General features: G+C 48.8%; 1 protein-coding gene across 15 annotated transcripts in view; it reads left to right on the top strand.

The window, feature by feature from the left end:
- The window catches only part of WDR27 (WD repeat domain 27), a 51,240-nt gene that overhangs the window by 143 nt on the left and 29,261 nt on the right, over window positions 1-21,836 (top strand). For 14 of the 15 annotated variants that reach the window (XR_005657125.1, XR_005657119.1, XR_005657118.1 and 11 more), the window contains exons 1-8: window positions 3-113; window positions 5,641-5,829; window positions 12,729-12,870; window positions 15,825-15,949; window positions 17,150-17,263; window positions 18,273-18,324; window positions 19,772-19,842; window positions 21,405-21,525. Coding sequence is in view for 12 of the 15 variants with exons in the window: in XM_039881881.1 (XP_039737815.1) it covers window positions 5,641-5,829; window positions 12,729-12,870; window positions 15,825-15,949; window positions 17,150-17,263; window positions 18,273-18,324; window positions 19,772-19,842; window positions 21,405-21,525 (814 nt within the window). In the remaining 3 variants the exon portion in view is untranslated. Of the gene's footprint in view, window positions 1-2; window positions 114-5,640; window positions 5,830-12,728; window positions 12,871-15,824; window positions 15,950-17,149; window positions 17,264-18,272; window positions 18,325-19,771; window positions 19,843-21,404; window positions 21,526-21,836 lie in introns of those variants that run through there. The other variant, XM_039881825.1, reaches the window with a different exon arrangement.

Here is a 21,836-nt window from a genome sequence, read left to right as displayed (position 1 = left end):
GCGGCGGTGAGCGGCGGCGGGCTCGTAACCAGGGCGACGGGGAGGGGGCGGGGCGCCGGCCGTACGCTCCCGAGGGCTTACCTTGACTCAGCGGCCACCTCGCGGACCTTCAGGTGAGAGACAGGTGCCTATGGACCGTTGTCCGGGCACCTGGTACCTGTTACTTGTTGTCTGTTCCTCTTAAGAACATGGTGCTTTTTGACGCTGCTAAAAGGGTCTTCAAAATGAAGTTGTGTTTCTTTTCAGGACTTACTGTGTTAGTTCAGAATTCGGTGTTAAGGGACACCCATTGGCTATTAAACGGGATTCCCCTAAGAAAAATGTTCATTTCAGGGTCACGCTTTAGTGTTGATTCCCATTCTTGTGTTTTGCGTTAGAACCTGCTGAGCCACTTTTGTGGGAACAGGTGGAGTGTAAATGATACAAACATGGCATGACCCTTGTGCCTCTTCCCATAGAGTCTGAACGCCGCTGGTAGCTACACGACTTGTGGATTGCTCAGGTGCCGACGGAGATTGGCATGTGCTGGGTTAAACACTGAGCTGTCACGTTTTCATTTATGTGTGTGTAGAGGTGGAGAGACAGTCTTAGGCTGCTTGTTTTCTTTGGGTCGTTTTGCCTGAAGTTGGGGGAGGCTGCCTTTGGGTGGCTAGTGACACACTGGTCTTTGGGCTAATGATGGAGATGACTCTAATGGGTCTTGACGCTTTCTCCCGCAAGGCCTGTCTGGTTACATGTGTGATACCCCCACGGGACCTGGGCTGTTCCTAACTATCCATTTTATTTCCCCATAAAGAAAGCATATCAGGCTGGAATACAAAAGGGTGGATATAACATAGTATAAATCACTGAAAAAAATTGTTTATAAACTTCAACATTTATAATTGTTATCAGTAGTCAGTGGTTTGGGCTCACCTAACGAGTCCTGTTGCACAAAAGTGCAAAATTCGTGCTTTGGGAACTGAAAGTCTATACAGTTAGGCTTCCCTCAGCCTGGCCAACACAAAGAGGGTATAGAGTTTTAAAAATATTAAAGTGGCAAAATATAAAGAGTAGTATTATCTTTTAAAATATGTAATAATTTGGGAAAGGATTTAAAGACATAGAAATGCCTGAGTATACTTTGGTACTGCCCCACACCTCTGGCATCGGCCATTGCTTTATACTTTATTTTATACCCTCAGGTTCAGAACCTCTCTCCTGTTCTGGCCAATGTAGAGAACTTTATATTTTCTTTTGCTACGAAGAAAACCATCAAGAATATTTTAATTATGGTGTAATTTACCGTTTTACTGTGGGAATTCAAAATGCTATGCAACAGCCTTATTATGTTTTCTAACTTAGGACCAAACAGCACATTTCTGGCATGCTCAGCTACTAAAAGAGAAAGATTTGATTTGTTTTTTCTTTCTATTCAGCGGGGCACCTTGAGAAGTTGAGAATAATTTTTTTTGGTATAGATTTTCTAATTTTGTACAATTTACATCTACTGCTTCTGTATCAATAAAAGGGTCTTGAATGTACAGCCTCCATTTTTCTGGGATTGCTATCTGTTTGTGTTTTCTGATGTAACTTTAAAACAATGGTCTCTCCAGCAGCTACTTGTCACTTTTTTTTGACGTGCTTATGTAGCGTTAGATACACTAGAAACGCATTTAAAAAATGTTAGTGGGTCCTCTCAAACTGTTCCTATTCATTTGCCTATCAGACTCTTACAGTGGCTGCCCCTGCGGCATGCACAGCAAGTACGGGAGGCAGGGAGGGCAAGTTTGACAATTATTTCTGCATTCTTTAAATGTTTTGAAGTGCATCACTTTTGTAAATACAAAAGTTAAACAATTTATATCAGTGAGGGTAGGCTAGTGCTGTAGCCAGTAAGCCCAAAGGATAGTAATACGTCGCTTCTCACTTGGCCCTGCGTTTCTGCTTGAGTCAGACACAGCTGAAGTATCTTTCTCCAAGCTGAGGCTTGGAGCTCTTTCATCTTGTGGTTCCATTTTTTAGGCCCTTCAGACCCTTTCCATTTAGCCTATGGGTGGAGGGAGAGCACAGAGGATCACGCATGGGAGGGTGTTGTGGGCCAGGTTTGTAAGAGGCCCACGTGACTTATGCCCACATACTCCCTTGTCCCTGCTGCCCTGGCCAGAAGCCAGCCCCGTGGCTGCAGGGGAAACTGGGTCATGTCGTTTCCAGAAGAAAAGGGAATGGCTTGGTGAGCAAGGCCAGCACCTGGCATCGCCTCCCTTCTAGTGACCGACATCTGCTTCACTCTTGAACCCGCCTTCCCAAGGCACACTTCCGGTCACGGCCTCCAGCATGGCACAGCCCTTTTCATCAGGCCCAGATGTATTTCCTCATGGTTCAGTGATCTATGCACAAAAAAGATGAGCTACGTGCTCCCCCACTGAAACGTGGGTTAAAGTGACCAGAGTTATTGCAACGGAATCTCCCTTTCACGAGGGGAGCCGGTCCATAGCAGTTCTGAAATCTGGGTGGGGTCGGCGTGGGGAGAGTTTCGGACTAGAGCCTGACCCTGCAGCCCGGGGCCCTCCTCGTCCTTGGCCCTGTGCTCTGTCATCCCCCTCGGTGGCCCCGTCCGAGGCGGTGGGGGAGCGCTGTCGTCGGGTGCTGTCGTCGGGCGCTGCGGCGGTTCGCGGGCAGCTGTGGGGTGGCGTCCCGCAGAGGCCCAGTCCTGCGCAGCCCGCGCGTCGCCATCAGTCGCTCGCGTTTCTGTGGCCGCCAGGCGCGCGCGGCACCGCGGCCTTCGCCGTGTGCGCACCCCATCAGCGCCGCGTGCCGGCCGGCAACGCCACCGCCACCGCCACCGGGACCCTGCCCGGTCCGCTTTCCGAGCCTTTCACGTTCTCTTTTGCGCGCCTGCTCTCTCGACTTTCTTGAAAAGGAAAGGCTGACACCCTGAGGTCATGTGGAAGGCTGGCGTGGGAGGTCACCGTCCTTGCTCCCATCTCTTCTGCCAGGCCGTCTGGACGGCGCTTTGTTCCCCACCACACATCTAGAGGACTAGAAGTTTCCACGCTGAAGTCCCGTGCTTCTGGGCACTTCCTACTGGCGCGGGTTTCTGCTTGCACACCGGGCAGCCCTTTTTTTAGCCAGTGTTGTGCGTTGGCTGCAAACACCGGTTCTTTCCAGTTATCCCCGCTGGGGCGGTGGGATCAGTGCGGTGGGCGTGGCCCCCCATAGCGGTCACTCATTTTCGTCACTGCAGCATGTGCGTCCCCAGCTATCAGGCTTCTGAATTTGCTTCCGCGCCCCCAGCGCTCAGCTGCTAAGCAGCTCTCTGCGGGCCCAGCGCAGGGCTCCTGTTTCGGTCCAGGGCACCAGGCTGTGCATTATTCAGGTTAGGTCATGACAAGTGACCACAGCATTTCAGTGGCTTGATGGCGTCGGTGCTGGAAGGAGAAAAGACACTTTAAATTCTGATTTAGCTCAAATTTTAACACACAAAAGAGATGAAGGGATTTCAGCTGGGGGAAGGGGAAGGGAAACAGGCCCTGGTGGGTTTTGAGAGCAGGGTGGGGGCAGGGCTCCTGCACTTAATTGACCCCTGGGGGGTTTGACCAAAGCAATTGAGAATTTACTTTTTCATTTTTTTTAGGCGAGGCAACCCTTGGTTGACCTCACAGATTGCAAGGACCTTGTCAGCTTACAATCTCTTATTTTATTTTATTTTTTTTATTTTTTACGCCTACAGCACCTGGTCTTCCTAGGCGGTCTCCCATCCAAGTACTGACCAGGCTCGACCCTGCTTAGCTTCTGAGATCAGACATTGAGCTTGTTCAGGGTGGAGTGGCCGTAGACATAATTGAAGATTTTAACTCTAGCCCTGGGTGCGTGTTGGCATAGATGTCAAGCCACCTAGAGCAGCAGTGAGTGGCAGAGCGGTGAGTCAGATGGGTCTGTTGTCGGAAGCCAGCCGACCAAGTCAAACCGGGTACCTGAATGGGGGAGCGGGGACTGAGAAAAAAGAGAAGACAGACAGGGTGCAGGAGAGAGAGCAGATCTCACAACTGTCTCTCCGAGTTTATTTCTTATCCTTCTTTTTATACATAATCTGTTCCTTTTGGTATCCCAAGATAACATAATTAAAGTAACATCCTGAAGATCAAGGTACAATCGATACTCCCTTTGACACTCCCTTTGACACTCCCTTTGACACTCCCTTTTTCTATACTTAATCTTCTTCTTCCTGGAATTCCACAGAACCAGCCTTTTCCTTTTTATGCAAGCAGGCCTCCCGAGATAATCCATGCACTCTTTTGAATTTGGGGAGCTTTAGCTCCCTACAGTCTGTTTGACCCTCTGCTCGCTGCCCTCGCTGTCCATGCTTCCTCAGCTCCAGGCGACACCTAAGAACGAAGTCGCTGTGTTGTGTAGGTGACGTGCCACTGAGGAGGAGCCAGAGATGTGGAGTCTGGTTGTGGCGATTCCACTAACTGGTTTTTATCACTGACTAACCTCTCTGATTTTGTTTCTCACCTGTAAAATGGAAAAAAAAACCCCAACTTTAAAAGGTTATTGTAAGAATTAAATGATATGATGTATTTATTGATATACACAAATCTGCACATTAATGTCTGAAACTGATTTGTAAACTGTAAATTAGAATAGAAATACAGAAGTGATTAAGAGTTCTTGGACACAAAAGTTTATGCTAAGAAATAAGACAAAATTTAATCGCAATTCGATGTGTGGATTCTTAAAAATTTTGGAAAAAAATGAGATTTTTGATGTAGTCTTTCGTTTTTTAAGACATTTTATGCTTTTGAGAATCAGTGGAAGGGGCCACAGTGTCACCCATCACTGTTGCTCACCTAAGTCGTGGGCTCTGTAGAGCAAGTCACACAGCTCAGGATGGTTAAGCTATTTTCGGACGAAGCTCACTGCCGCGTCTTGGCACATGCAAAACAGGTAGATAAAACCGAGGTCGTGCCCTGGAGAAGCATGTGCTTTAATTTATTCCATACACGTTTTTTTTGTTATTCTCCAGCCAGCGTGGTGGCCAGGCGCTTGGGTCCTTGGAATGTACCTGGCTAGCATGGTGACCACTTGGTTAAGGTCTGAATGCACAGGGACAGCCTGGCGATCAGGTGGTCAGGCCCTTTGCCCACCACTTTTCAAACCCGTGTCTGACTGTCCAGGCTTCTCCTGCCGCTGCGGGCGTGAGGCGGAGCGGGACGAGTGTGCCGGGCCATCGCCACACATGTGAGGGTGACGCCGGGCCATCGCCACATCTGTGTAAGGCGCCGATGCTTGTGAAGTCGTGAACGGGGAGCGGGGCGGCCATGCGGGGCGGCGTCCCGGTCCCGGTCCCGGTCCCAGAGCCGGCGAGGCGGTGCTGCGCCTGGTTCGGCTGCCAGCGGCCCCGCACGCCCAGGCCGGGCTGTGGGCGCGGGAACCGGGTCGGCCGCCCTGGGCAGCCCGTGGGCGCGCGCCCGGCACGGTCGTGGGTGCGGGGCCGCCAGGGTCTCCAGTGGCTTCTTGTCCCCTTCCTTGGGAGTAGGGAGGGGCGGTGAGTCGGTGGACGCCGCGCCGTGTGTCACCTGGTGTGTCACACGGCACTGGTAATGCCGACTCTGCAGCAGGCGAGCGTCAGCCCTTTTGCCTGTTTTGTCTTTCCAGATGGCAGAGCCACCGGGGGATTTCTGCACCGATGAGGGCTGTGCAGGTGACGTCGTCGTAGAAAAGTACCTGGCGGAGTCCAAGGAGTCCGCGTCGCACGTCCAGCTGGCGTGCCGGGGGCCGCACTGCGCCTTCCCCGTGGATGGCAATGAGCTTGGCGTATGGAACGCCGGGGACCCTTCTCGCCAGGTGTTTGGAAGTTGTTTGCGTTTCTTGTTCAGTCAGGTGGCACGAGAGCCTTGCCGTCACCTGGCTGTTTCTCTGATGCTGTTTGGGTGACGTTACCCTCTGTACATTCAGTTAACAACTGTGAGTGAAAAATGGTATAACAGAAACGTGATATGGAGTTTGATTTTTATAAAATAAAACGTCTGGAATCATTTTCTTAAAAAATCCTTTAGTAAGAACACGAGCAAGAAGAGATTCATCTTTTCCCCTTATTTATTTATTTATTTATTTAATTTTTTTATGGTGACTTTGGTTAACGAAATCCAGTAGGTTTCAAGTGTACAATTCAACAGTAAGGCATATTGCACTGTGTGTTCACTGCCCACAGTTAGATTTCTTTCTGTCACCACATATTTGACCCCTTGACCCCGTCTGCCTTCCCACTTCTTATTCCCTCCACCCTCTGCGAACCACTAGTCTGTTGTCCGTGTCCATGAGTCTCTGTTTGTCCTTTTTGTTTGTTGCTTTTAGGTTTATATCTCACATGTAAGTGATATCGTGTGGTTTTCAACTTTATCAGTCTGGCTTATTTTGCTTAGCATGATTGTCTTGAGGCCCAACCATGTTGTCGCAAATGGCTGTATTTCATCTCTTCTTCTGGCTGAGCGATATTCCATTGTATATATGTACCACAGCTTCTTTATCCAGTCACGTATCGTAGGACACTTCGGTTGCTTCCATGTCCCGGCCACCGTGACTGATGCCACTATGAACATAGGTGTGCAGATTATCTTTTTGGATAGATGTAAGAAGAGATTCATTTTAACACAATCAAAATAAGTTGAAATTTTGTAGGTTTTTAATATTAACACATTTAAGGACGTTTGTCACGTGTATTGCAGAATCTTACATCAAACCGATAGTTTTAAAGACATTATTTGTTTTCATTCTAAGCTTATTTCATGAGTAATATCATTATTTGAAAACTCTTAATAAAAACAAATTTCCTTGTCCAAAATGAAAAAAGTAAATTCTATCCACATGTGTGGTATTTGAATAATTTCTGTGTTAATTTTGAGCTTCAGGAGTTTGAGAACTGTGACTACAGTAGGTACCACGGTTATTTTGAAACTTTTTTAACTTTCAATCTCACTGGCAATCACCTAGCTAATAGCAGCCACCCATCATTATAAAGGGAAAGCTATATCTTGATTCTCCCCCTGAGCGTAGAGATACACATTCAGATTGCCAGCTTGAGCTGACTGTTTTCTGTGAACGACGAAATGCTTAGAGGAGTGCATCCCCGACACTGAGTGCATGCTGTCGTGGTTATGACCAAGCGAGCACAGCTGGGTGACCACCCCTCTTGATTGGTGCACGCTTCTCCCGCCCCACGGGGAGCACCGCCTTGCTTCTAGCACCGTAGGTGGGTGTTTAAGTTTGAACTTTGCGTGCGTGGGGTCGTGTATTATGCATTCTTTTGCGCTGGTCTCTTTCATTCACCATCATGTCTATGAGATTCATCCATACCGTTCATTCTCATTACTGCACAGTGTCCCATCGTGTGGATAGACCACACTTGACCCGTTCTGCTGTTGGTGGACGTTTGTTGATTCTATATTTTGACTGCTGCAAATGTCCTTTAAAATGTCCTTTGGTACACATGTGTGTACAACTGCTGAGTCATAGGGGAGTCGTATGTTTAGTTTAGCGGATAAAGATAATGCTAAGAAGACTTCCAGTCTGTACTCCAAACGGTGTACTCCAGAGGACCCACATCCTCACCTATCTGTGGTCCTTTTCATCTTAGCCCTTCGGGTGGGCGTGGTGGTACTTCATTTGCAATTTCCTGCTGATTCTTGATGGTTAGCACCTTTTCGTACAGTTATTGGCTATTTAGACATTTTCTCCTTTTAATCTTTGTCAAGGTTGAATGATGTATGTGTTCGACATCTTGCCATTTTTCTCTTGGATTATGTCTTTTTCCTGTTGATTTGGAGGAATTCTTTATGTATTCTAAATATAAGCTTTTAGATTAGTTTGCATTTTTCAGAGTTTTATAAAAATGGAATCAGACAGTATTTACTGTTTTTGTTTGGCTTTTTTCATTCAGAATAATTATTTTGAGACTTATCTATATTACTAATGTACCGATAGTTCATTCTTTTTATCCCTGAGTAATATTCCATTGTATGAATAAGCTACAATTTGTTTATTCATTTTTCTGTTGGAGGGCATTTAGGTTATTTTTATATTTTATTTAACTATTATAAATAAAGCTGCTATAAATATTTGCGTGCCTTTTGTTTTATAAATGTCAGTTAGGTCACCCTGGTTTCTGGTGTTCCGGTCTCCCATGTCCTTGCTGATTCGCCGTCCACTTGTTCTGTCACTCACCGGGAGAGGCATGTTGAAATCTGTGACTCTCCGTGTGAATTTGTCTCCTTTTCCATCAGTGTTATTCCATGTATTCTGAAGCTCTATTATTAAGCATGTAAATGTTTAATATTTTTATGTCCTCTCGATGAATGAACTCCATTAAGATTATGAAGTGACATTCTTTATCTCTGAAAATATTCCTTGCTTTGAAAATTTGGCTTCTTTTTACTTTTTTTTTTTAAATTTAAGGCTTTTTTTAAGGAGTAGTTTTAGGTTCACAAAATATTGAGGGGAAGGTACAGAGATTCCCATATACCCCTTGCTCCCACACGTGCATAGTCCCCCAGTTATCGTCACCCCATTGGAGAATACATTAGTTACAGTGATGAACCTAAACGGACACATCATTATCGCCCAGAGTTCGTAGGTTACCTTAGCTCACTCTTGCTGTTGGACACTGTGGGCCTGGACAAATGTGTAATGACACGTATCCATCATTATAGTTTCATGCAGAGAATTTCCACTGCCCTAAAAGCCCTTTTTGCTCTGCCTACTCGTTCCTCCCGACCCTCTGATAACCCCTGGCAGCTACTGATCTTTCTATGGTCTCCACCGTGTTGCCTTTCCCAGGCTGTCATGTAGTTGGACTCACACAGAACGTGGCCTTTTTGGATTGGCTTCTTTCGCTTAGTAACGTGCATTTAAGTTTCTTCCATGTCTTTTCATGACCTAGTAGCTCGTTTCTTTCTAGCTGAATAACATTCCATCATCTGGATGGACCACAGTTTGTTTATCCGTCACCTGCTGAAGGACCTCTTGTCGCTTTCACGTGTTGGCAGTTTAGAATAAGCTGCTGTAAACCTCCATGTGCGAGATTTTGTGTGCATGTAAGTTTTAGCTCTTTTGGGTCAATACCAAGGAACACAAGAGCTGGATTGCATGGTAAGAGTATGTTTACTTTTATAAATAGAAACCACGAAACTCTTCCAAAGTGGCTGCACCATGTTTCCTTTCCACCAGCAGTGGATGAGAGTGCCGTCGTCCTGCGTCCCTGCCGGCGTTCGGTGGTGTCAGTGTTCCACGCTCAGGCCATTCTAATAGGCGTGTAGTGGTAGCTCATCGCGGCTTTAATTTCCATTTCCCCGGTGACATGTGAGTGGAGCTTCTTTTCATATGCTTCCTTGCCGTCTGTACATTTTCTTTGATGAGGTGTCTGTTAAGATCTTTTACCCATTTTTAAATCAGGTCTTTTCTTGCTTTAGGAGTTCTTTGTGTAGTTTGGCTGATAGTCCTTTATCAGACGTGTCTTTTGCAAATATCTCTCAATCCGTTGTGTGTCTTTTTATTCTCTTGATAGTGTCTTTCACAGAGCAGAACGTTTTAATTTTAATTAAGTCCAGCTTATCAAGTCTTTCTTTGGTGGATCTTGCCTTAGGTGGATCGAACAATTCATTGCCAAACCTGTCATTAGATTTTCCGCGAGGTTGTCTTCTAGGAGTTTACAGTTTTCTCTCTTGACTTGCCTTTGCTCCTTTGTGAGAGATCATTGACTTTATGTTGGTCTGTAGATCAATTTTGAAAGAACTGACATCTTGACATATTGAGTCTTCCTGTCTGTGAGCGTGGAATATCTCTCCATTCATTTAGTTCTTCTTTGCTTTTTTTCCAACAGAATTTTGTAGTTTTCCTTGTAGACATCTTGCACATATTTTGTTAGATTTGTACCTATTTCATTTTGGGGGTGTTAATGTAAACGGTGGTATTTAAAAAATTTCTTCTTTTGTGTAGGTGCTTTAAATTTCAAATTATACTTGTTTATTGCTGATATATAGGAAAAAGATGGACTTTTGTATATTAATTTTGTATTGTGCAACCGTTGTATAATTAGTTTCAGGAATTTTTTTGTCAGTTCTTTGGGTTGTCATCTGTGGGCAAAGACAGTTTTACTCCTTCCTTCCGAGTCACTGTACCTTTGCATTTAAATTTTTTTTTTTTTTTGGTCTTCCTGCATTGGCTAAGACTTCACGTATGATGTTGAAAAGGAGCAGTGAGAGGGAACATCTTTGCCTTTTCTCTGATCCCAGACGGAACGATTCCAGGTTCTCGCCATTGTCAGCTGTTAGTGTTTCGTAGCTCTATTCTTTATCGAGTTGCAGACGTTCCCCTTTATTGTTAATGTCCTGACAGTTTGGATCATGAATCAGTGTCGGATTTTGTCAAATGCTTTTTCTACATCTATCGATGTGATCATGCGATTCTTCTTTTTCCTGTTGTGATGAATTACATTCATTGACTTTCAAATGCTGAACCGGTCTTGCATGCCTGAAGTAAATTCCGCTTGGTTATGGTGTACGATTTCTTCGATACATTGTTGGGTTTGATCGGCTAATATTCTGAATATTTTCTTGAGCATATTGGTCTGTAGTTTTCGTGTAATATTTCATCCGGTTTTCGTATTAGTGTGATTCTGGCTTCATAGAATGAGTGAGGAAGTAGTTCCTCTGTTTCTAATGAGAGAGACTGTGGAGAATTGGTATACTTTCTTCCCTAAATGTTTGACAGAATTCACCAGTGAACCCATCTTGGCGTGGCGCTTTCTGCTTTGGAAGGTTATTAATTATTGATTTATTTTCTTTAATAGACATAAGCCTGTTCAGATCATCTGTTTCTTTTTCTGCAACATCTCATCTGATGTTAATCCCACTCACTGTATTTTTCATCTGTCATTCTAGTTTTCATCTCTCGAAGTTAGATTTAGGTCTTAAAATATACTTAGTGCTTCTGTTTAGCTTCTTGAACATATAGAATAAAGTTATAATGACTTTTAAGGTCCTAAACCAGTAATTCTAACATCTGGATCAGTTCTGGGTTGGTTTCCAGGCCATCTGGATGGCCTCTGGGTGTTTTTCGTGGTTTCTCATTTTGGTTGGTTTCCGACTGGATGGTCTTATCGCCTTGAATTCCCAGTTACTTTTGATTGGTTGCTGCACGTTATCATGAAAAAAGATACACTGCTGCGTTTGTGGCTCCTGATGGTCTTCGCTTCTGCCAAAGAGAGTTCAGGTCCTGCCTGCCCGCTGGCCGAGGGTGCTGTGGTCCCCGATCGCCACAGTCCAGCCAGGGGTGAGGAGAACGTGAAGGTGGCTGTCAGCACTCGTGGGCCTCCTCCGTTTTGTCTGTCTGACCCTTTGGGCCCCTGCTCTCAGCGTAGGGCGCGTAGCAGCATGCCCCTTACCCTGTGTGAGAAGGCCGTATTCTTTTTTTAAAGCAGAATTTTATTAAAGTCCATCCATAGTGTTTTAAGGGAAACACAGAGTGCTCAGCTCTAAGGCTGCCGACTTTCTCCAAAGTACTTTGCGAGGCAGAACTTTTTGCCTTTCTCCCAATAACCAGATGAAAGAAGTGTCTGTTTATGGCCCTGAAAATGACGCGTTCATTTATTTACACCATTTTAGTCCCTGTAGCCTCATAAATATCTCAGCTTTTTAATGGCCTTTCAGGAATGATCAGGAAGCTGCCTTTTGAGCGCTGTCCTCGTGGGAGAAGTGGCCTCCCACGCTGGATCCCTTCTCTGTTTTCCTCTTCTCTGTGATCTTAATTCTTCACGTGTAGATTCTGTCCCCTTTTTCTTGCGAATCTCCTTGGGAGCCTGGTACCCAGGACTGGCCTCACGTTTGGTGGTGACCCTCCCGTCAGACCGCCCGCTGCCTACTTCCTGTCCGCCCGGGAGCATGTCAGCTGTCCGCGAAGCGTACGACGCCTGGTCCGTCCCGACTGCCTCCTGTCTCCGGCTGTGTTTCCTGTCTTTGCCGCCATCCACCCGGGACTTCAGCCTGTGATGTGACTGTCTGCTGTCGTCCTTTCCTCCTTCCTTCCATGTCCGTTGGCTGGTCTTCACCCTCACCTCCTCGCCAGGCCCGTCTCGGCCTCTGGTGCAGGCCTTCGTCGTTTCTCCCGGAGTGTGTTGGTCTCTCCATGTCCCACTCCGGTCTCCTGCACTGGCAGCAGTGCTGTGTGCCTGAGAAACGGCTGGTCATCGCATTCCTCTGCTCGTCCATTTTTGCCGGCTTCCGGTTTCCTAGAGTGCCACCAGAACTCCTCGCGGGGCCACCGGGGCGTTGCCCCCGCCCACCTCTCACCCGCAGCTTCGTAAGCGTGCCCGGCCTTCCCAGCCGCCTGGGCGCGCTCCTGCCGCCCAGGCCCTGTGACTCCCGCATCCTGCCACGGGCAGCACAGCTGTCCTCTCTTGTGGCACGTAGCGGATGCAGCACGTGGCTGTGTAATAAGTAACGAGGAACTGGGAGAGCCACCTGCATCCTGTTACTAGTGTGTTATCTGTGGTGCCGAGAACGGTGACAGGGTTAACCCGAGAGAATAATGTAGAAGCACACAGACAGGAATTTTAATAAATGAGAAACGAACATATGAAATAAACATATTTGACAAATTTAATCCATTTAATTTCTTAGGTTTGAGGCTATGTTGTTAGGTCCTTTTATTTTGTGTTATCTCTATGGTATTTTTGTTTTTTAACTTTTTAGCTTCTAGTCTTAAGCGGACACCATCAGCCAATTACTGCTGTGGCGTTTGGAAACACAGCAGATCCACTTCTGATCTGTTCTGCGTCACAAGATTATGTTATAAAGTGGAGCCTAGATGAATGCCGAGAAAAAGTGCTTCAAGGTAAATGTAAATTTAAAATGTATTTTAAAAATTGTATGAAGGGAATAACATCCTTAAACATGCTTGGTGACATAAGGGGTTTTGGGTTCCCCTTTGAGCCCTTCAACCTTGAAACCAGATGCCAAGCTGGATGCACGTATGGGATGCCGTTCACATCTCCTGGCCTTGTCTGTGTGAAGCTGGTATCTTGGGCTCAGAGGTTTTAATCTTACGTGTTTTCTTATTTCGAAATCTGATTTTTGTGGAACTTTGAAAACATGTAGGCAAGTTGACACATTCTTTCCTTACAGAGACAGTGGTAAATTTATAGCTTAGAGAAACGGACTAGAAACATGTAAGCACATAGGCAAGAAGTGGTTGTGAATTGTGGGACATGCAGTAGAGAAAGCAAGAGAGGTGTTGACAGAGACCATGGCAGGATGCATTCACACAGTATAGGTTCTAAAGAGGTGACACTTGAGCAGGAGGAGGAGCTGGATGGAGGGGTTGGCATTGGGGGGCGTCGCAATGCCAGGAATAGCATTTGGCAAAGGCATCATGGGTGCTTGGGCCTGGGCGTGGAGAGCTCGACCTGTTTGAAGAGCTGAGGACGAGCCCTTATGGTGGGAGCATGGTGACGGCAGGAAGATTTTATCAGATGGTGTTTAAAATCTAGGGGAGGATCACCATTAAGGCATTACATTGAGGATTCATAGGATTACCCTAAAAATCAACGTCAAGTAATTCTAGGCAACAGTCTATATCATAGTTTATCCTCCACCTTAATTTGTAGTATGATCACTCCGATACCAGTGTGTTACTGCTGACATATGCACATGAGGATACATACATACTCACAAATGTAATACACGTGTGCATGGAAACACGAACACATGTAGCACCTACACATGCACACACAGTACATGCATACCTACACATATGCACATGCACACACATGATGTACACACACCAGAAAATATACATACATATACAGCACACATGCACACACATGTATATATAGCACACACATGGAAATGTATCAATGACACACTGCATACATGCACATGCATATATAATATATAAGCCATGCACATGGCACGCACATACGCACATAGCACACATACACGGTACATGCACACATGTAGCACGTGCATGCACAAACATGTACACAGCACACACATATAGTTCATGCACACATGCATATAGCATGCATACACAATAAACACATGCACATGTGCACACAGCACCCACCTACACAGGCATATACGTGTATAGTATGCTGTGCATGCGTGCACAGCACACACATGCACATAGTACATGTGCATAGTACATGCACACATGCATACACACAGCACATGAACACAGCACATACATGGCATACACATTCACACATGTGTAGCACACAAGCAAGGTGTACATGTACATGCATGCACAGCACAGGCACATACACACATGTATACAATATAGCAATACACATACACATATGCATAGTACACCCATGGTATACACGTGTACACATGTGCAGTACACACCTACACAAGCACATGTGTATAGTACACATGTGTGCATGCATTCACAGCACACACACACAATTCCTACCCATATATGTAGTGCATGCACACACATGCATACGTACAGAGAACCACTTATTAACCATCTGCTCCGTGCAGGGGTCTTTTTGTAAATAGTCCTCCATGTCGAAGGGGCTGTACTCCCAAAGTTTATTTTCAAGTTGCTCTTTGGAACCTCACGTGGATTTTGATACAAGGTGCTGTGCTCCCAGGATCTTGGACAGAGGCTCGGCCCTGAGGGCTGGCACTGGTGGGCATGCTGGAGCTAGGCATCCAGCACATGGCAGCTAGCACGGTGGGCATGCTGCAGCTGGGCCTGTCCTGTGCTCCGCAGTGGATTAGAGCAAGCTCATTCTCCACCTTCCACTTGGGGCTGTTGGGGAGGCATTCTCCCCTGCTGCTGGCTGTCAGCTGTGGCCCTGTGGCCCTGGTGGGAGCCAGCACAACCAGGTCTGGTTTAGGGGTCCACTGGGGTGGTGCGTAGAATTCCTGTACCTTTGTGTCCAGTGCTGATTTGCGTTTGCAGCTGGACTTAGAAAAGGTCTGTCGCCAGCGGCCTCAAGTTGCTGTGCCGGTCTTCAGTCGCCCAGTCCCAGTGGTCACTTGTTCCCAGTCTCTTTTGCTGGTGTCTGCTCATTCTCCCAGCCCCTAACATCAGAATATGGGCTTTTCTTCTCCATCAGAATTCACTCTCGTGGTGATGGTGCCCAGGCCGTTGGCTTTTATAAATGCTTCTGTGCGGATAATTGTCACCTCTATTTCCTGCTGAGCCCTCTCTGCTGACCTTGGCCTCATGTATGAATGTCCTGGGCAGCCTTGAAGGCAGGCGTTTCTGCCCGTTTGGTTCCTGGACACATGCCTGGTGCTACGGGAGATGTCTGGGTAGCCCAGGTGCTTGTATAATATGGCGGAGAAATCCACGTGACCAGCCCACCAAACCAGACCTTCAGGATGACAACCCGGAGACATCCTTGTGGTGGAGCAGCCTGGGAGGCTGTGGCTCGGATGGGCACACTGTCCCTTCTGCCCACCAGACACGAGCCAAAGCAGGTCACAGGGCCCAGCCCAGAGCTGGGGGGGACACAGGGAGGAGAAAGGACTGGGACGTACAGGCCACCCTGCCTGACTCACCCGTGTGTGTGCAAGCAAGGCCTTGCCAAAGACCTGCCGTCCTCGAGCCCCTTCCCCGTGGACAGTTCCTGTGTCCCACTTCTCTCCAGAAGAGTCTTCATGCTCAGTGTTTCTGATGCTCTCAGAGGGCCGTGGTGCATCCAAGCTCATTGTTGCTTCGCACCTCTTTGTGGCACAGAGGCTCCCGTTGTGTGTCCCTGAGGCGGTGTCACAGTTGTGCTAGTGTTGCCAAGTACCTCTGGTGACCACACTGACAGCTGGACCTCCTCCTAGGGTCACCTCCTCGAGGGACCATCGTGGGCACCCTGCTGGGGAAGGTGCTGTATTTACGGCTCAGTCCGGACGACCGTGTTGCTGCCGTGTGTGCTGGAAATAAAGTGTTCATGCTGGATGTGGAGGTGATGTTTAACCACGTGCAGCGCAGGGGTGCAGAGCTGGGGGGCCTTGCGGGTGCTCAGTTCCCACCTGTATCTTCTCGACAGCATTTTTAATTGGGTGAACTTTTGTAAACATGTTAGGGGAAGTGACTGCAAACATATTTTTATCTTGCAATCGGAAAGCCACAGGAACCAGATACTGCTCTTTTATGAATCATGAAACCTTTCCCTGAAATCTGGGTATCAGGGATGACTTTAAACAAACATGTTCAATTCAACACTTGTCCTTGACATTCTCTTGCTTTAGTGATCACTTTAAGACCCTCAGAACTGGTCCTTCTGTTTATCCCTTTAACCACAATTTGCTTTCCATCAGGAATCGGACTTTTCTCACTGATTTCTTAATCAAGATAAGTTTAAGTAAATGTGTTGCCACTTCCACTTTCTGTGATTTTCAAATCTCATATTTGACTGTGAAACGGCATTTTGGAAAAAAAAATTGTACCAGGTGTCAGCAAGCAGGAGGCGCTGGCTTTCTGTTCCCTTGGATTCGTGGTCTGCTTGAGACGTGCTTTGGAGACAGCGGATCCGAGCCCTGGGTACAGTCAGCAAAGCTGTTTGCCTGCAAGGAATTTTCGTGCCATATCCACGTTCAAAGATTTGGGATAAGGATGTTCGGCATGAACTTCTGACTGCTGATTACTTGGCGGTGCGCCCAGTGTGCGCTCGGCAGTCTGGGGCAGAGTGCACGTCTGTCTCTGAACACTTGTTGGCTCACACAAATTGTGGAACTGAGAAACGTGGAAAGGTTGCTGTCATCAGTGACGTCCCAGACAGATAGTGGGAGGTGTCCTCCGATTATCTGGGGTCCCTAAGACTTGTCCCGTGCAGTTCCCGGGAAGGCCTGTGGACCTGTTGGTGTTTGAGCTGTACCATGTACAGTTTTGTGGGAAGTTGCCCGCCTCAGGCTTGTGGAAGGTCGGCCTCACCTGTTTTTCTCTTCTAAAGTCACTGCTCCTGTGGCCCAGAAACGCTTGTGCTCCCCTTAGCTCGGCTGTCTGAATTTTAACTTCTAGGTTTAAGTATAGGTGGTGTCAAATTTGGAAGGGGGAATTACGTAAGGCAGAGTTTAACTGAAACTGTTTTTTGTGAGAAGTGTATAACTTCTTGATACTCATGACCAGAACACTCACTTACCGATGTTCCCTCACAAACCCCCAGACTCAGTCTACACTCGCTGAGCTCGAAGGGCACCAGGGCCCCGTGACTGCAGCCGAGTTTTGCTCTTGGCAAGCTCATGTCATCATCTCGGTGTCTGAGGACAGAAGCTTTAAGGTAAGGCGCCGGGCATGCGAGCGCTTGTGGTGAAACAGGTGCTTTAAGGGGCCCGTGAACACGTGTGTGCCGCGCCTTTTGGTTTGTGGCCACTGGCGTGCGAGTCACTCTGTGCCCACCACGTTCTGCACGGTGGCTGCCGCCCTGACCTCCGCCTGGAGCTTGGCGGCGTCACCGGTGGTGGGGAGGCCCGTGTGGCGCTCGCGGTGCCCTCTTGTCCCAACAGGGCCAGGAGGCTCGGGTGGCCGGCGGATCGCTCCTCGAATGCTGGGCCTGGGCGGCCAGAGCCACCCCCAGCCACCCCCGTCTCCGTGCGCGGAGGGTCCAGTCAGAACCCGCTGGGGCTTAGGGGGGACATACATGACAATGCCAGCCCAGGACCCTCTGACGCCAGGTGAGCGGTGTTAGCACCACCATTTACGGCCAAAGCGGGGATGTCACCGTCACCGTCATGAGTGAAAGGGACGCCGAGGGCCAGCCCTGCGTCTGCAGGGGGCGGACGGCACGTGTCCGCCGTCTGGGAGTCCCGCCTGCGAGGCTCGCGAGACGTCGCTTCCTGTCGCGTGCGCCGGCGCCGCGGCCCCACTCCCACAGCCCACGGTGGCCGTGCCGAGTCTGGCCACATCGGCTCAGGACCTCTGAGGGCCGAAGGGGGTGACGCTTGAGAAGTGCTAGGGTGTCCCTGTCACACAGCGGTGGCGCGCCAGAGGGCGGTGCGGGCTTCTCGTGCGGCCGGGCCGGGACGCAGCGTGCACCGGTCTCCGAGATGCCGACGCGGAGCCGGGAAGGCCCGGCCCCAGCTGGTTATCCCGGGAGGTGACCGTCTCGCGTGCGACTCTGGCGTCTTGCGAGGTGTTTGCGCAGTTTTGTTATACCTGCTTTATTATGTTCTCTTTTAATCCACGTTTACGTAGATTAATTCGTAATCCGGTAAAGTATTAGCTCACACCGTCGCAATGATGGCAGAGTTTTCCCTCTTCTAAAGACACGTGTGTCTGTCTGTCCAAAGGTTTGGGACCATCGTTTGGGATCGTTAATATACAGCTCGTCAGTGCTGGCAGGTAACTTAAAACTTCTACGTATTTTCTGTCAGGCTGAGTCACCAGGCTCTGCTGTGTATGTCATTCCGCAGGCGGGGCCGTGACTCTCCAGGGATCTGAGTGTCGCTCCCGCCCACGCACTGAAAGGATTTGCTTAGCAGTTAATTCTCTTGAAGTTTTAACTTAAAACATAAGCATATGCTTGGAGTCCGAGGCTTTCCATTTGTTAGACAGGACGTGCCCTCGACCTCTGCTGTCGGAGCTAAGGCATTTGCAGGTGCGACTGCCTGTCGCCTGGGGGTGTGGCTGGGACACAGCAGCAGACCTCGACTCAGTTCAGCAGAAGCCGTCTGTACAGCTTTTGCATTCCTGCGTCATTTGTCCTCTCCTCAGATGGTCTCTTTGGTGCCAAGTGACACCCCCATTGGACCACGTATAGGGTTGAGAAGCTGAGCAGTGGCGTGCAGGTCCCCACAGAGCCTTTGGCATCAAGGGGCCAGTCAGCATGTGCAGGCAGCACTCCCCCAATCTGTCACCTGTGATCTCTCATGCAGGGTCCGTCCCCCTAGGACCTCATGTGACTGGTGTTCCAGAGTCCCTTGTGTACCTCTCCTGTGCATATCCTAGTTTATGTGGAGAAGAACAATAGAAAATCAGTATAAGGTAGTTCCTTTGTTGCGATAAGTAACAAAATACACCTTGAAGAATATTCAGATACCCGCAGCCTGGTACAGTTACTATTATATTTCCCAAAAGATTGAAAATTCTTCCTGAAATGAATTTATCCATGTGTAGAATATGATATTTTAACAACCTGAATACACCGGCCAATCTCAGGGATAAAGCACATTTCTTGGAATTATGTTGAAATTGTTTTCCTGAAACTAATTATGTGGAATTATCAATTGACTGTCAGGAAGACAATTACAAACTTGATTTTGATGTCATTTTTAGTTTTTAGGCCATGCAGTGTTTTTAATATCCATTTAGCATAATTCTTTTAGATTCTTGACAGTTTGGATTCAGAATAAGTTTTAAATGAAATGACAGCATAGGCAACAAGAAGTCCTCTGTTTAGTTGCTGTTTTCATCACTGACTTCATCATTTCATCATTTCTGGCTCACTTAAGAGTTCTGTTGAAAGTTTAAATGCTTGTGGGGGATAGTGCTGTTCTCGCTGTGGTCATAGCGCTGCATGGAGTCAGTGAGTCAGGAGCAGCCTGAGTGGATGCGGGGCAGACGTGTGACCCGTCAGGCCAGCTGGAGCCCATGCTGTCCCTGGGCTCGAGCGCGGGTGACCCCCGCACTCACGCAGTTCTCCGCAGTGCTACTCACGGTTTCTACTTTCTGTGAAGAGGTTATTTTGGAATGGTTTAAACTTGACTGAAAGAAATGTAAGTAGAACCGATAGTCTTCAGCTCGAACTATGTCAGGGGCTTTTAAAGCTCAGTGTCTGTTCCGTCCCCAGCGCCCCCTCTCCTAAGTCTCTTCATTGACGAAAGAAGTCAGCAGCTCGTTACCGGAAGCGCCGCGGGCCAGGTAAGAGCACCGGGGTTTCCAGACGTCACGTGACCAAGCGGCCATCTGCAAGGAGAGCTTTGCTTCAGTGTCACTTTGCGTTCCCCGTGGCGCGAAGGCACCGGTGGCCGCGGCCGTGGAGACCCTCCCCCGGTGGCCCCGCAGCCTGGGGTCTGTCATTTGCCTGGGCCTCCCAGCAGGGGCGCCAGGTCACCTGTGCGTCTTGAAAGCGCCAGCCAAAAGCATCACCGTTAGTGTCGGCGCGATCTGCTTTCAACATTTTGAAGACACTTGATCTTTTTCGAAACTTAGATTTTTGGATGAACGATTTAGGTTTGCTTCACAAAGTGTGGATAGTAGACTTGAAAAGTGGCCGTGGGCGTCGCTAGGGAAGGGCGCTGCGTCTGGAATAACCCGGTTCTGTCCTCCGCTGAGTCTCCTGCACTTTCACCCAGAACACCTCACTTCTGACACTCTGGTCCCCAAACGCGAGGGGTTGTGCCCACGGGAACTCATCCTCTATGACACCAGCCGGGCGTCCCACAGTGTAACTCAGTGCCGAGCCATCTGGTGGAGAAAGCGTCGGACTCCACAGTTAGGACTCAGTCCCGTGAGGCTGCCCCGCTTCAGATGCCAGTGGCAAGTCCTCGGTCCCCAGGTCACTTGCAGCATCTGCTCGACTTGGCTACATATCACAGGTCCCACAGCCCCCTCCTCAGGGTCAGCTGATTTGCTGCAGTGGCTCAGAACTCCGGAGACGCTTACTCACGTTGATCAGGTCATGGTGCAGGTGACAGACAGCCAGGTGAAGACAGGCCTGGGGTGTGTCACCTGCTGGGACTGGGATGTGTCCCCAGCCCCAAAGCTCTCTGGACCCCATACTTGGGGATTTCATAGGGCTCCATTATATAGGCACAGTTGATGAACTCACCGTCCGTTTTGATTGAACTGTCTCCGGCCCCTGTCCCCTCCCAGGAGGCCAGGCTGTGGGATGAAAGTTCACCCTCTGATCACCATGTCCCTTCTCCGGCCCCATAGTTAGGATACATGAGGACTCTACACTAGTCACCTCATTAACATAGCAAAAGACACCTTTGTAGTGCTTGTCGCCTGAGTCCCAAGGGTATTAGTTGCTCTTTGTCAGGAACAGGGACAGGGACCGAATGAATTTCTCATTACAAGTCACAGCATCACGGGTGATGACACACAGGTAAGTACAGTCGACACTGTCATAATTTCTTCTGACAGTGTCGACTGTACTTACCTGTGTGTCATCACCCGTGATGCGTGAGGTGCATCCCTGGTGGGGGCGAGAGCACCATCCCCTCAGGTGGCCTGTTCTGTAGGCACTGGACGACGCAGTGTCTGCATCCACAGTCAGCGCTCTTGGCCCACGTGCCCGTGGAGGTGCTCGAGATTGGGGTGTGTAAGGGACAGGAAGGACCTGACCACAGGCATCGGGGCCTGGAGAAGGGTCGCTGGGCCTATGCGGGACTGGCCTCCGGCTGGTCTGCTCAAGTAGCTCCTGCTGCCTCTGCGCCTGGACCGTGTGGCGACTGCGTCCGCATATGTTTGTTTTCCAGCTGTGGATCTTCAGTATGGTTGAAGGACACCATTATCGCCGCGTGACACATGTTGACCTGAGGAAAACGGGAGAGAGTTTCTTCACCAGGAGGGTTGGGTCGCACCTGTGCAGCCTGCTAGGTAGGACGCTGAAAGCCTCCCACTGCCCAGGCCCACAGGGCTCCCGGGGCAGCCTGTCACGGCCCTGTCTTAGGTGTGTGGGGGGATGTGGGGGTCCCTCCTGACTGGGAAGCCCTGGTTGTGACAGAACATCTGTGGCGGGCCCCAGAGCAGGCAACTATCGAAGAGGACAGGTGGGGGCAGGCGAGGGCGGCCCTGTGTGCAGGGGGCCTCGTGGGCAGCACCTGGCGGGGGCGTATCATGGCCCTGGGGGTCCGGGCTCAGGCACGCCCTGCACATCGTGGACTCGCCCCCGGGCGGCGCTGCCCGCT

Source organism: Pteropus medius, unplaced genomic scaffold (genome assembly GCF_902729225.1).
Source record: "Pteropus medius unplaced genomic scaffold, Ma_sr-lr_union100, whole genome shotgun sequence".
Lineage (NCBI taxonomy): Eukaryota > Metazoa > Chordata > Mammalia > Chiroptera > Pteropodidae > Pteropus > Pteropus medius.
The sequence above is the reverse complement of the archived record's forward strand: the minus strand, read 5'-3'. Positions and strand labels throughout refer to the sequence as shown.